The sequence below is a fragment of the Athene cunicularia genome, assembly GCF_003259725.1.
Source record: "Athene cunicularia isolate RWA chromosome 14 unlocalized genomic scaffold, athCun1 chr14_part1, whole genome shotgun sequence".
Taxonomy (NCBI): Eukaryota; Metazoa; Chordata; class Aves; order Strigiformes; family Strigidae; genus Athene; species Athene cunicularia.
Window position 1 is genome coordinate 7716827 of NW_020799118.1, and position 15768 is coordinate 7732594.

The 15768-nt window shown below is 35.6% G+C and overlaps 1 protein-coding gene across 2 annotated transcripts; it reads right to left on the reverse strand.

The window, feature by feature from the left end:
* Positions 1 to 1447: 1447 nt before the first annotated feature.
* Positions 1448 to 15456, reverse strand: USP42 (ubiquitin specific peptidase 42). Of its 2 annotated transcripts, none has more exons than XM_026859264.1 (16): positions 15197 to 15456; positions 14242 to 14442; positions 12918 to 13025; positions 12660 to 12762; positions 12426 to 12493; positions 12211 to 12281; positions 11600 to 11682; positions 10583 to 10694; positions 10032 to 10172; positions 9730 to 9830; positions 9131 to 9269; positions 7726 to 8457; positions 7233 to 7321; positions 5113 to 6585; positions 4376 to 4647; positions 1448 to 1690 (listed from the first exon to the last, which is right to left on the reverse strand). In XM_026859264.1, the coding sequence occupies exons 1-16, from the start codon at positions 15423 to 15425 to the stop codon at positions 1650 to 1652; spliced, it is 3963 nt and encodes a 1320-aa protein (XP_026715065.1). In that variant the 5' UTR covers positions 15426 to 15456; the 3' UTR covers positions 1448 to 1649. The 2 variants fall into 2 exon arrangements, with proteins under 2 accessions (XP_026715065.1, XP_026715064.1); XM_026859263.1 differs by having other exon boundaries at positions 4376 to 4665; positions 15197 to 15434.
* Between the last annotated feature and the right edge of the window lie 312 nt (positions 15457 to 15768).

Consider the following 15768-nt stretch of genomic DNA (forward strand, 5'->3'; position numbering starts at 1 on the left):
TGCTCCTTTCTTTTTTTTAGTGTCACACACAGTAAAAAAGCTACTGCTGAGCTTCCAACCTGTTGCCTGGTTTTGGAAGCTTTTAACTTCAAAGGAGAAAGCCTTCTGCATTCTTGTCTAGGCAGCTGAAGTCCCAAGTTACTTATCTTCTCTGGGTCACACCGACAGCATCTTCTCACCTACCACTGAAAGGAAGATCTGATTTCTTGAGTATTAAACACACTCTGAAAGCTGTCAATTCACATGACATATTGCATGTTAAATAACCCAAGTAAAACTCAAGTAAAAATCCATTTTAACTTTGCTGTATTTATATACTATATAAATTTTACATGCTATATATTTACAGTGGGGCAAGTGCTTTTTATCTTTAAAAAAACAAAGATCAAACTTTAGACATCTCTGAACAACACAGCTTGTATAAACCAGACAGATTATTCAGATGAACTGTATTTAATACAGGTTCCCCACTCATCTCCTGATGCAGGACCAGTGAATAATAAGTGCATCACAGTTTGATAGCATTTAATAATAAAAATAAAAATCACAGTATGAATTTGTTTGTAACTAGACACTTTAGAGAGACAAAACAGACAACTGAGACTTAAGACAGTATATTAAGAAAATGTAATAAAAACATGGAAGAGTTTACAAATAGTCTTGAGAGATACATTCAGAACTGCATATTCGTTGTTTCACAATGTTGAAAACCAGATGTTCTTCAGATCTTGAATATAAGTCAAATGTGAAGTAAATTAGTTTCTAGTGTCAGACAGCACAGAAAAAAGATGGTCTTGCAAAGCTCTATAGTTATTTGAGAGCTTGTGAAATTTTAAATAAGTCTTTAAATTAAATATACAGACTGTCAGTTGCAATTTTTATAATTCCTGGTAGCTCTTGCACCAGATGTCTAACTTGGAGTAACATTACATGAATAACATAAAGTCAACCTGAGTCTGTAATTAAGCAGCATTTGAGATGGTCTATTCCAGGGCATTATCTCACATGAGTGAGATATTTATGTGGTAATTTACAATGTTCAGCAGTTGTAAAAAGTTTCACCCTTTTGGATTAGAAGTATATTTTAAAAAAGAAAGTCTCAAGTTAAAAACTAAAAAAAAGTTCTTTCATGGTAAAATTCCGTACAGAAATGTTAAGCACCACTTATGACAATTTTATTTTCATGGTAATTGTTTTAATAATAAGTTTTGATGGTCAATATTGGTAATGTCGGGTTTGGTGGTCAATATTGGTAATGTCGGGTTTGGTGGTCAATATTGGTAACGTCAGGTTTACGGTCAGTATCGGTAACGTCAGGTTTATGGTCAGTATCGGTAACGTCAGGTTAATGGTCAGTATCGGTAACGTCAGGTTAGTGGTCAATATTGGTAACGTCAGGTTTGGTGGTCAATATCGGTAATGTCGGGTTTGGTGGTCAGTATTGGTAATGTCAGGTTTATGGTCAATATTGGTAACGTCAGGTTAGTGGTCAATATTGGTAACGTCAGGTTAATGGTCAATATCGGTAATGTCGGGTTTGGTGGTCAGTATTGGTAATGTCAGGTTTAGTGGTCAATATTGGTAACGTCAGGTTTGGTGGTCGAGTTGTCAGGTCTGGCAGTCAAAAGTTGTCGGGTTTGATGGTAGGTTTAGTTTGAGTAGTGAAGCCTTCCACCAGTAAACTCCACAGCTGAAAGACAAAAGGAAACAATGTCACTCCCTGTTGTGCCACTCAACATAAAACTATGTCTTGTGGTTTGATTTCTGAAAGACAAGTCTCAAGCCTGCCCACAGCTCCATCTGCTCTGTCACTACAGGATCCAGCTGACTCGAGAAGGTGGCTTCCTCACAATTAAACTGACTGCATTTCAGTTCTACGCTAACACTGGTGAACTCTACAGACTATTAGGACAAAGCTACCTGCTTTAATAGCAAATGGTAGACCTGAGGTAAATTAAATTTTTTGAAGTTTTGCCTAGACAGCATCCTTGTTTTACTAACAATCTTGTGGTCAAGCTGACCAAATCTTACAAACACAAGCCTTCAGAAACTTGCTGAAGAGAACATATAGGAGTATAGAAAATTAACTGCTTTAAAGCTGCTCTTTCTCCCATTTTCATCCTTATGGATTTATTCAAAGTAACATGAGTCCTGGTGAAACGGCACAACCTAACACTTCCCTCTGAGTTGTTCCTAGTCTGCCCCATGCTTTGAGAGGTTCAACAATCTAAACAGACACTGTTGAAGTGGCCTTTTTTAGGATTAGATTCCATCATTCAGGAAAAGCCTACTTGAGACCAATTTTTTTTAAAAAAAGATTGACCTTCCACAAGATGAAGCTAATTAACATCCATGGACTTGATGAAATACTAAAATTCTTGAGAATTAAAAAATTGCCTTTCACAGCCCCTCACATCCCACTTGTGTTGCAGTTGGTGTATCAAAGTGGGGTACTGTCATCATATTTAACAAAGAAACATCTTTCACCCACATAGCCTGGTACTCTTAATGCCCCTGACCTGTGTAATAAGATGCAAGACATTTACTTTCTTACAATACTTTTGACTGGTTTAGAAAAAAACAAGTTTGCCATCTGCTGGCCGGAGAATTCACTAAAGCCAAACTTGTATTAGAGCAGATGCATTTTCTTCTGTTTGGTTCCTGATTTATCAGCTAGAATAGACACAATTTTAGTGCAGTAAGGATTATTTTTACATTAGTATCATACAAAAAAGTGTATTTTTACAACAGTAATATCTGAAAGACCTCAATTCAGTCCTCCTTCTTAAATTCTCCTTATTAAAGAGATAAATATATTAAATTTTACAAGAAGAATGTATGAACCTTCAGCTTTCCCTCTATACTGTATTTTCAGAATAAAACTTTTGGTTGTCTATGTCCTAAAATACAATAATTGTTTTTCCACAAATGCACTTCCCTCTTTGCCTTAAGCAAACTTTTCAGTGCAAGAATCTACTGACTGCAATTAAGTTCAATGGGGAAACCACATGAAATTTTTGAAAATTAAAATCTATTCTAAGATTAAACTTCTCCAAATTGTGAAATGCATTCAGCTGTAATGCAAGATTAATTCTTTTGGATTTTATGCCAGAATGACATTGTCAACACCAGGCTATTAATGAACAAGATTGTCACTATTAACCCAATTCTTAAATTGTGTGTACATATAAAATGTAGAGAATTTGGAAAAAGGCCCTTGCTTTTGGATAGGGAGCTCTCTTCTTCAGAGATTACTGCAGTTATCTATAAGAGTAAAATAGATGGTTGAGGGTGTTGTTTGTTTATTAAAATATCTGAGTGACCTGGACCATCTTTATGTTAGATAATGGGCATTTATGAAGGTTTTATTTTAATAATAAACACTTCTGTTCAGAAAAATTAAATGGGAAATGTCAAATTTTATTTTAGATGTTGAATTTGGTCCAGTGTGCAAGCTTCATTGCATAATTCTAGAGCTAGTTAACTTAAAACATAGTATCTACTGAGAGCCCAAGTCAGGACTATGACAAGCAACAGCAGAGTTGTGTAAATTCAGTCAAGCACTCAAGTTTGTATTTAGTTTTTATAAACAGCACCAAACTGACTTTTTAATATTAAAAATTGGAAAAGAGCTGTTTCATCATCCCACTTCTCTGTATTTTTAAGCCTATACTAACAGAAAAACACCAGAGGTAAATACAACAATAGCAGGTATCAAACATACTCTCCAGGTATTAAATTGCAAAGCGTCCTCTGGAGGATTAACAACTGTGCTTTAAAGGCAGATCTACATCTGAAACCACAATATTTCAGTACTGTCACCAACTTATGTTACTTTGAATAAGCAGTCAACACTGTTTGTATGTTATGAAATAGCTGAACACAGTATGTTATTTAAATCAGCTACTCTAGCAGTCTTTTATGGGAAGATGGTGTTTCACTACAATATTACTAACACCCTGGAAGGCTCATGTCACCATGTTCCATCCTGGCTACTGAACCTCCTGTCTACCTACTAGATGCTTTTTCAAAATATAGCTGCCCAAGTGGTTTTTTCCCAGTTGGCTGGACTGAATTTAACAAGGCATCTTGCATTTCTCCCACTTGTTCACCACTTAACCATCAGGCCAAATTAAAATCACTTGCCCTTCAACCCTTTGCAGTTTTATTTCAGACTTTCTTTCCTATCAGTAGTTTAAAAATAGGAAAAAAAAAAAAAAAAAGCCTATCACCTTCTTTTTGTATTAATGCAGGCTGTTCAGGAGCCATGATAGAAAGCAGAGATTTCATCACACAAGCATTTAAAGATTGTTTTAAATAATAACGTCTATGTGAATAAAAAGGAGTCCTGCCCCAACGTCCTGTGGTCCCTTACCTTTAACATACTCGGCTGTGATGCAGCTGCATTTCTTGCTGTCACCTGCACCTTTTTTGTACGGTTGCTTACTGCCCTGGTTTCTGTATTGCTCACATAAACAGCCGCTGGGAGGACAAGATTCTTTCCCCTTCTCCAGTGCTTTCTTCTGGGAATGATCATCTAAACATTCCAAGAGGCCTTCCAGTTTCCTAATGTGTTTCCTCTTTTTCTTCTTTTTCTTATGTCTGCGATTGTCAAAGTGGAGCATACAGAAACCCAAATCACAAGATCTGACGGAAAAACTTAAGCTAAAAATAGAAAAACAGATGTAGCACTTAATACATATATGAAATGTTATTTATTTTACCACAGGTGATGACTTGCAGCATGTCAGCTATTTTGTGGGAACTTCTGCACATCTAACTTACTTTAGATGCAGCAAACTTAAGCCCTCAGAATGAAGGACAATAGGTCCTGGTTTGTACACAAATCATTAACAGGGGTTAGTTGTGGAATGTGTGGAATTAAAAAAAAAAATTTGTTGAAATCTAATCAAGAATGGTGTGCAGATCCAATTCTAATGTGGTCCAGATATAGTGTTCTAAAACAATTCAGCCTTATTTTTCCTATGACCTGACCCCCAGCCAGATTATGCTATATAAATAACTTAGAAACAATGAAAAAGAGGCAGACATGAGAAACACCCAGAAAAGAATCAGGAATAAATTGCTGATTATGCAGGAATCTTCACTTACGTGCAAGCCTTCTCTCGATGTTTATCTTTGGACTTCTTTTTCTTCTTGTCCTTCTTATATTTTTTCATTCTTTGGTCATCTATCTTTCGGAATTTCCTTTCTATTTCGCTTTCACTTCCACTTTCATTTCCACTTCCTTCTGTGTGGGTATATTTTCTTTTGACGCTTCTTACTTTTTCATTGTTCCGGGAAGAGCCCTCAAAATTTGAATGAGCTGACACAAGTGGAAGTGTGTGCCTTTCATATTTTTCAGATGGCTGCTGAGGTACTGAATAGTGATGCAGACTTGCTCTATGGCTGCTAAAGTGATGTCCAACTTCCTCTCTAGAGAGTGCACTGTGAGACCATCTGCTTTTGCAATGATAAGGATTATGTGACCTGTTACTGTAAGCTTGGCTTGATTTGTCAAAGTCTTTATCACAATGAGAGGACCTTCTCTCTCTACCATCTCTTGTTCCATGAGCAGAATAATAATCATTGTAGTATCTGCACTTGTCCCATCTCCGTGGTTCATCTTGATAGTATCTTTCTCTGCTCCAAGTTCTCTCTCCTTTGGAGTAATAATATCTATTCCTGTCTTGTTCTGTTCTTTCTCTGCTTCGGGATCTATAACGAGAATATTTTCCTGAGCTTTTGCCATTATTTGGACTGTTTCCATCATTATGGGAAGATCTGTACTTGCTTTCATTGCAATATTCCTGCCTATGGCGATATTGCTTATTTGATTCCACACTGCGAGAGCGTCTTCTCTTGTGGGAATAATCATCTGGTCTGCTTCTGGTTTGCCTCTCCTTCTCTTCAGTGTCTGAGTATTCTCTCTTCCTTCGGTAGTGCTCTTTGTCAGGTCTTTTAGAGTCATATATTTTTTTCTTATGTTTTTTCCTATATTTATCTTCTTCAAATTTTTTATTATCCAGTCCCTCATTTTCTCTACAAAATTGACTCTCCAAAACTTTATCCAGTTTTGTAATAGAACAGTCATTAACAGGTGGTACCGCTACAAAGTCATTAAAAGTGTTCATTGCTTCTCGGCATTCATCAGTAATATCTAGAGATGCAAGTCTACATTCAATTTCACACTTTAAAGAGGAAGTTTGTCTTAATTTCTTTCCGCTCTCACGAGAGACCTTGACATACAAAGGATTTTCTTTTGAAATGTGTTCAGGTTCTTTTGATCTTCTTGGTTTGTCTCTACCATCTTCATACTCACACTGCCCAGGGAATTCATCTTCAGTGTCCAAGGATTTTTTCCTGACCTTGTGCTGACCATTGATATTGGAATGCACATTATCAGCTTTTGTTATAATACTTTCAGTAACTTCTTCTTTGGTGGAAGTGGTTTCAGAATCTGATTGAGTAAAAAGATTCTCAACCTCACAGCCAAATTTGAAAGGAAGATTCCTAGATTCTTTATAGGCAAACAGTGCATTTTCCTTAAGAGCATCATTCTCAGATTTCTGAGGTCCAGGGTCACTGCACAAAATAAAACAACATTTTTCACTTGAAAAAGTCCATCTAAAAGATGAATGTTAGGAGTAAAATCCCCTTAATTAAAAAATTTCGTGGCTACTGCAAAACTCTGAAAGATATTCTCTTTAGAAACCTATTCTTACACCTTCCTCAGCTCCAAGAGGAGGTTTTTCTTCTCTTGGTTCTGCAAGTACTGCATTAAAAACCCCACATCCAATACATCTATCTCCCGGTACTTGCTGCTCTGAATCACATCAATAGCCAAAACCACTGTATTTGCTCTCCCCTCAACTAGAAAAACAGTAAACACATGGATTTCCCTCTCTCCCCCCCAAATGGGAGAGCAGATGGTGGGAATTTACATTCACACATCCTAGGATGGAAAAAAAGGGAAAGAGGAATAGAAAATTACTCCAGACAATGGTAAAAATAGCAAAACATTCTATGAAGAAACCAAAGTTTTCCAAAAGGCATCTGCCTGAATTTAATAGCAGAATAATTTATGCTCAAGTGCTGATGTTTGCAACACTAGATTACATTATGGAATTCTCCATACTAATTTAAATCTTTCTATTAAATAGTATTAGCAGGCAGGTAAAACAATTATAAACGTATGAAATCTGGTTTTAATCTGAGTGTACTCATTTTACCTTCTTTTCTCTGACAAACTGTTCATCTGGCTGTACGCGATAGATTCTAAGATTATTTCTTGAGGAATCGGTGACAAAGCTACAGGCATCTACAATTAAAACATAGAAGTTAACAGAAAGTTAACAGAAAAATAGAAATAACAGAAAATACTATATTTAGTAGAAAACTAGTTTGCAAAATTTCTACATTAGATGCTCAACATGGTCACTTTAAGTTCTATGTGCTATCCCTATTTTACACATCACCCCACTCACCACCCCCAAACATATTTATGAAACTTATGAATATTATCACAGCTCAACTTCTCTTAAATTGACATGTTCTTATATGACAGCTCAGCCCTGCAAATTCTAATGGGATAACAACACAAAGTGTTATGATGAAATTTGTGCTGTTTTCTCAGTATTTCACACGAATTAGGAACATTACAATGCTTCTGAATACCAATTACACCATAGGTGAGAAATTCGAGATGGAACAAACATAACTCACCGATTCAAACAATCCGTTTGTTTTAGAAAAGCAAAACTCAGAAGGTTTAATAGGTTGGAATTGGCAAGTGGAATCATCAAGTTTCTGTCCATTTTCTTTAGATTCATTATCTAAACTATTAGCACCATTTAGTGAATCATTTTTTGGCAGCTCATGTTGGGATCTTTCTTCTTCAGCATTCTGACAGGAAGAATGGGAATTCTGCAATGTATGGGCCACTTTTCCAAACAAAATTCCATTAGCTGATGTTATGTTGCAATTCTTTTTAAACAAGCCCTTCGACTCCTCAGATCTTCCTGAAGATTCTGCACTGTAAGTGACAGAGTTATCAGAGCTGAGTTTAAGATTTCCACTCACTGCTGGCTCAACAAAAGTTTCATCAGGAACTTCCTGTTTGGAAACGTTAATAGCAAATGACATTGTAGGTGCATTTGAGGTAGACTCTGCTGCAGTAGAATTTGTAATTGTGGATGAAGGAACAGGCTTGCTTAGATCCTCATCCTCCGCAGCACTAGGACAGGGAGATTGTGACACAGTCTGATGTGCAGGCAATTTGTTGTGAATACTGATAGTGATCTTCTGTTTTTTTGCTGAGTCTGTAATTGAAGGCCTGGTATTTGCCCAGTTTTGAACACAAGCTGTTGGCGGAGCTGAAGATGGCCTTTTCAGAGTGACACCAACGGTATTTGAGTCCTCTTTTAGGGGTCCATTTCCATTTAAACGACTTGAGTTCTGTATTTAAAAAGAAGAGATGGCAAGATGGATATGTGCAAACACACGGCATCTGAAGCTTTAAAACATGAATTTCTCCTACTAAATATTTCTATAAATTACCTCAACACCTAAGAAGAAAACACCCCCCCCTTCAAAGATAAATCTAAGTCCAGTAAGTGTTCAATTCCTACTTTTGGGTTACTGCATATTGGTATCAAATGAGCATTATTTCTGAAACCCATCCAAACATCTTAAAATTGACTAAAGCTATTCCCAAATAGATTTATTTTCCCCTTTAAAGATTCCCTGAAAACACTGGAGTAATTGTTCTGGTACTCAGGAACAAGACAGTTTGTTTTCACTATCTCATCTAAAGTGACACTGATGCGGGGGGTGGGGAAAGCTTTATGTTTTTTAAAAAATTATTTAAGCATTAATTGACTAATTATATGGTCTCAAAAGAGTAGTTCTCAGTACTTTAGAAAGCTGAGCTGGAAGTATAAAGTAATGAAGTAGCATGGCTGCACAATTTAGGATTAGCCACTGTTTGAACAATTCTGGCTGTAGCATGAGGGCTGTGAAGAAAGCTGCAGTGTGGGAGGGAAAACAAACCTGAAAATGCTAAAAACCAACAACAAAACCCATACCAAAACCAAAAACCAGTATCAGTGTGGTGCCCCCCTCAAGTTACCTTAGTCATATGAGGAGGAAGTCGTGGTCCCATAACTCCAGTCTGCTTACTATTAGTCCCCTGCTGACCAAGGAATGAACGGGAGTAAGACGGTGATGGTACGTAAAAAGCACGTTCTCCGAGTGTCAAATCATAGCGCCTTGGGAAAAGAGCAGTGATCTCAGTTTAGAGCTTTTCTTTCACTCTATTATTGGATTAAACCCCATACTATAATTTTATAGGAACAGTTTATATGACACAGAAGACATGTACAGAAGACTTAACCAAGACTACAAACTGAAAATTAGATAATGGTCTTCCTACAATGACTATCCTTTTCAGAGCAATAACTCATCCTCACACCTTCTGTGGCATTAATTTCTCCTTTTTCTAAATTAGCCAGCTAGAGAGAGCAGATATATAGCAATGTACACAAGTGCAGCAATTTAAGGCCAAGCAATGAAAGATAAAAATTACATGGGGAATTTCAGGTTAGACAGAACTGAATTATACAAACAGTAATCTTTTCCAAGGATAGAAAGAAAAACACTTTAAAAGATGAAAAATATCAATAACAAGAAAGTAAATATATTCTGAACATATTTAGTACTTGTTATTACCTGATATAAAAAAGTACGTAAGCTTGCTGAGTGAGAACTGTTTTCATACTAACAACTTCTACTGAAGCATCATTCATTCGATACCAACGTCCATCACTGGCCTGCAAATAAAGACAATGATATCTTTAGATGAATTGCATGTTTTCCAGATGACATCACAGGTAGAACACTACAGAAAAAACATACCAGAACAAATCAAACAAAACATACAATGCAACCTTTTCCCCTAAACACAGTGGTTACCAGTAACATTTTAACTTGTCAGCAGATTTTACCCTGTTAGAAATCAAGCTGATACCTACCTTTATTACACAGAGATAGTGTCCAGCATTACAGCCGAAACCATTATGTACAAGAACTGCATATAAAGCATAGATGAGTGGTTCTCCCATTGACTGGGACATATATGCTCGAAGATCCAAATATTCAGGATATTTTACATCCTAAACACAAACAAAGAAGATTCAAAAATTATCCTGAAATAGTTCAGGGAGTAGCTCAAGAAAAACACCTCTAAAAACACAGCCTAGGATGATCTTAATATATTTAAATGAAATACATAATTTAAAAATACCTATTTTCATAAACAACATTTAATAGCTTAAGTTGCAGTGAACTGTTTTCGACAGAATTAGATCTTTTAAGAGTAAGGTATATTCTTATGGTCAAATGGGAACTTTATTGTTATTAAAAAAGAAAGAAGCAGCCATAGTTGTTATATTGGCTTTTCTCAGACTATAGTTAATAGTCTATACTTATCGCCTCCAAACATTAATAACATTTAAATGAGTATTCATCTTTGGAAAATCTCCTATTCCAAGAAGATAAAGGTGCATTACAGCTGTAAATATACCTTGTTGATCTTTCCACCTGTATAATTTGCAAATCTTTTCAGTGTTATTGTGAGAACGTTGGAAGAACGATGTATCGTGTACCTCTTTGATGCAGGAACCATCTTTTTACACCTTAAAAACAAGCACAGACAAACGTTTTTCCCCTCCAAAAGTCAAACAAGTTTCCATCTCTCACACATGATCTTTACTTGCATAATATGTTTTTTTCTTTTCATAAATCCATTTTATATTTAGGAGGATCGGATAGGAATGTTACAGAACCGAGCCTGGCGGTTTTTGCTTTTCTCAGTTTATGTTTGAATAACACCTTGTTCTGCCAAAACCTCTCATACAAATATTCAGTGCTCTTACATACGTAGAAACATGTTACATATTGATCAGCATATAGGACATCGTACCTTCATATGCTTTCACTAAGCATAGAATAGGTTTAGGGTGACTCATTTCGGACAAAGGTAGTCCACAGGTTTTAAAATTCAAGAACTGTGCAAGACATTGTTCAGTGAGCCAGGCAGAGGTTGTGAATATTAATTATCACTTAGTTTGTTCACATTTACTGAGAACCAGTCTCACTTTGTTTCACAGTGAATGCTAGGACCTTCAAGAAGCTGATGTTGCTTCCCACCCCAAACCATTTTCCACAGCTCCGTGCTTCAGCTCACTGCTACTTATGGCCATTTGAATATTGCATTGGGCAGGTTCACACTTACAAAGGCTGACAAGCCCCCATGTAGACAGTACTAGGCATAAAAGTCTAATGTGAGGTAATGGCTACAATTCTTATATTTCCAAATATTCAAAGAGAAACATAAAAATTACTCACTACAATTGTATTATTTTCTAAGCTTTGAATAATTCCAGTGTATTAGTTATGTAAACAAAACTAAACGAAAGAACAACAGAGCTGTGTCTTATTGTATTATTTCTAAATGAAGTCAAAACATAATTTATGCTCTAAGTCATGCAATACATTAAGCTTGTATCTTGTATTAAGAAGTAATTAGTAATAATCTTACTTGCTGCACTTATAGCTGTTTTCACCATCAAGTTGTTCGGGCTTCACGAACTCCTCTAAGGCTTTAGTAAGAGTTGTAATTCCCTGAATGAGTAAGAAAGTAGAGCACTAAGTCACTGGAAATGCAAAATTTCAAACACTTACTAGTAGTTACAAGAGAACCTTGCTAGTTCATACTTAAGTGACCTGCTGTGAACTAGCAAACACTGTAAAAAAGGAGGCAGAAACAGAGTTACCTCATTTGAAAATTATTCTACTTTGAAATAATAAATTTTGCAATGCCACAGAAAACACCTGTGATATGCTTTGGCATCAGTAATGAGGACAGTCAAACCCATCAGCCTAACAACAGATGTATATTGAAGTAGAATAATCAAACAGTATGATAGTATCACTGTTCGTGTAGATACAATTATTATTATTCCAGCTTAAATATAATGCAAACATGGAGACCATTCACATGGCTTCCACAGAAGAACAAAGTCCAACCCACTCCCATTCACCACCAAACTCTTTTGTTTTAACAGCATATGTTTTCACGTAAAATGACTTAATTTTAGAAAGCTCTACAAGTCTTTACACATCTTGACCCATATTCACAAAACATCTTACCTTTATAGTCAAAGTAATATCAAGGCATGGCTCATAGGTATCTGAAACCGCTTTGCAGTTCAAGCACTTGACTGGAATCAAAATACAAATGCTTAGCAATTATGAAATTTAAATTATTAATACATATTACTTTAGTCAAAATACAAACTCCTTTACTACAGACAGACAAAAAGACACAGACCAGTTCAAAGCACAGTAAGATTTTTGAAAAGTACCTCGGGATCTTAGATAGCCTCCGAATATCTGATAAATAAGTGTAGTGGATTGAGATGATATGTCCAGTCTGGAAATAAATCACAATCAGATTTCAGAAGATTAAAGGCACCAAGTTAACTCTTCAAACAGTTTTGCTTTTTATGAAAACTAAGAACATAGGTTTTAATTTATGATAGTAAATAAAGGTGTAAGAGGGGCTAGAGAACATTGAAAGTTAATTTGTTTATGCTTACTTGGTGCTTCCATTCAAACATGACTTCTGCAAAGCGTCAAAGACGAAACTTAAGAATTCATGGGCATCCTCTTGACTACCGTAATGTAAATTTTTTCCAATTCCTAATAAATAAGAAGGTTATTATATTTATCTCATATAATATGAAAGAAACCTCATATTTCTAAAATCTCTCTTCTTTAAAATATCAAAATAATTTACACACATCAAATAATTATTTGAAAAATATAAAAAAATAAAACCATCTGAAATGACTTACTTTTAAGGCCCTTAATAACAGATGTTGGGCTGATGGCATCGCTAGCGCAGAGGACCTGGTTAATGTGAGTCTGCAGGATACACATCATGCAAAATCCTCGCATATGACCTGAAGAGTGAAAAAAGAAAGCATCCCAGTCTAGTCAAATATACGTTGCTACAAATAAAAAACCTAAAACCATAATAATCTTTAAATTATAGGTACAATGTCCACTCTCCACACTGCATTGTCTTCTCCTAAGGTGTCAATATGCCAACACTGTTGTGACATTTTATTATGCAGAACTGTATAGAATAAAAATGTCAATTAAGACTGTATTAAATTGCATTTTCTGATGAGAAACCTAAGTAACTATTGCAATATCTTTTTTTTTTTTCCAGGCTGACAGGAATGTGAACTCCACAGACTGCAGAATACATGAGGAAACAATATTGACATTGATGATACAGCACTAAGAGAGAATGTGTGTTATTTTCAGCACACTGCTGTTAGGTGAGCTGCATGACAGAGAGCTAAGAATCCTCTGGGAGAAAGGAAAGATTAAAGTAAAAGTAATGCATGTATTAGTATCTCTGCCCTCCTTCATCAACAGGATTCTTAACTGAAATAATTTTTATATATGGTAAGAAAACACGATTAAATTTCTAGGAACAAATACTAAGGCATCAGACTAGAAAACCTACAGGTGCCTATGTAAAAATACACATATATGGATATGAAAAGAGGCTCCTAGGCTTAAATAAAGTATAAAAACAAAATTCAAAGAACACAAATTCAAGGGTTTAAAAAATACAAACTTTTATTTTTAATAAAATAAGTCTAAATTTTAATACAGTCCCACACAAATTTCTATTTGAATTCATAAGAGTTAGCTCGTAGTGCTTTCTCGGATGTTGGGGTTTTTTAATGGGTCAACAGTGAATGTATCATTCATCACAGTATTAGTGCATTACAATATCTAGGCTGCTAAGACTAAGAATCTATGATGCTAACATCTTAAATTTTACCACATTTCTACCAGCAGGAAACCCAAATGCCAGATGTTCTTTGAATGCCTGACTTTACAAGGCACTTCACTATTCAAATGAAGCAAGAAATTATCTTTTTTTTAAGTTTTACATGAACAAATGCACTTTATATGCAATTCTGAGCCTCCTGTTAATATAACCATAGAATCACCTAGGTTGGAAAACACCTTTAAGATCACATTCAAAGCCAGCTTCTACAGATAAAATAAGACAACTAAGTTTTCTTCATAGAATCACTTGTTCTTTCACCTTCAGAGCTGTCCAACAGATTTATAATAATGTTAGAATGTACTCACATGACCGGGTGTGTTCGAGGGAAAGCATATAATTGGCAAGAGGTGGAGTATAGGTCAAACACTGCAGGGTCGAATTGAGGAAACATGTGTTGCCAAGATTCTGTAGGCCCACTCCAACGCTTTGAGTCTGCTGCCAATCCATGCAAATTTTTTCCGGCGGAAAGAGTATACTTTGCGGCGGGGCAATTCCGTCATTAACAACTGCAAGAAAATTTTATTTTAGAAGAGATGTATTGTTTCTGTTTTAAAAAGGATATTTAAAAAGTAACATTCTGCAGGAGCACCTGGAAGAACAGCTATACTCCAAACACATAAGATGCACAGTTTTAACACTGTCACTTAAATTTGCTGGTCAACACAATGTTGTGGATAATAGTTTATTTATCTATTTTAATTCTTCTAATGCAAGACAAACTACCACTCGGTTTTGGTAACTTTTGCCATCTATAGCCTTTAATCTGATTATTAATTCAATTATTTCTTCCTTATCAAAACTTAAACCATAAACTTACAATTAAACACTAATAAATATGAGACCTAAGACAGAAAAGTAAGCAAGTAGCTAGCACAGAAGGTAACCCTATAGACATCAGATCTCTTCCTGAGCACTGTTATAATTCAAAGACTTGTGAATAATGGAAGCCATGAATAGCAATGTTAAAATGTACTTTTCTCTGCATAACAGAAAAGACTTGTGTAAGTCTGTGTATTATAAAAAGCTCCCCATAATTGATTGCAAATAGATCAAAACTAAGTTACAAATAGACTGTAAATAGATAAAATTATGTTTTGCAACACTGGTCCCTTCAGTTGCCTTAGGGGAGTCACAAAATTGAAGCCTACCACTGAAGTCCTTATTTGTTGTAGTCCCATTTTATAGCAGAGCAACAAACAAGAACTGCATTTTCTACTTTTGTTTTTAAGAAAAAGGGGGGAGGACAAAAGACACACTTACCTAAGTCTCTTTGGCCAAAATGTTTAGATTTCTGAGATGATCTGCAATAGATAGCACCCCCGGGTCCTTTGTCTACAGAGACCTTGTTGGTATCTTGTGGAGGTGCTACCCGGCCTAGATTGGCAGAGTGTGATGACATCTTTTTTGAGCGGCGTGTCTTGGATTTGTCTGGTCTCCTGGATGATGACTTTTTGGAGCTTGAAGATTTCTGTTTATTAACTATTGTCATTGTTCATATCTGTAACAGAAGCAAAAGTTCTGGTTGACATAAGAACGTCAAGAAGCATTCCAGAAAGAAAAGGAGAAATCCTGTCACTTAGTCTCAAAGAAATAACTTGAAGAACTAAATAGTTGACAAGACTGATTAAAAAACAAAACCGAACTAACCCAAAACTAAATACACAAAGCAGAATTTTCCATCAAAACTGTATCAATATTACTTTTATTATTTATTATTTAATTAATTAACTTCTGCAGAGCTGGTGACTGGTGGCATTCTTACACTGTCATGGGATTTTAATCCATGACAGTTATGGAGACTTTCTTTTTTTTTTTTTTTTTTTTTTTTTTTT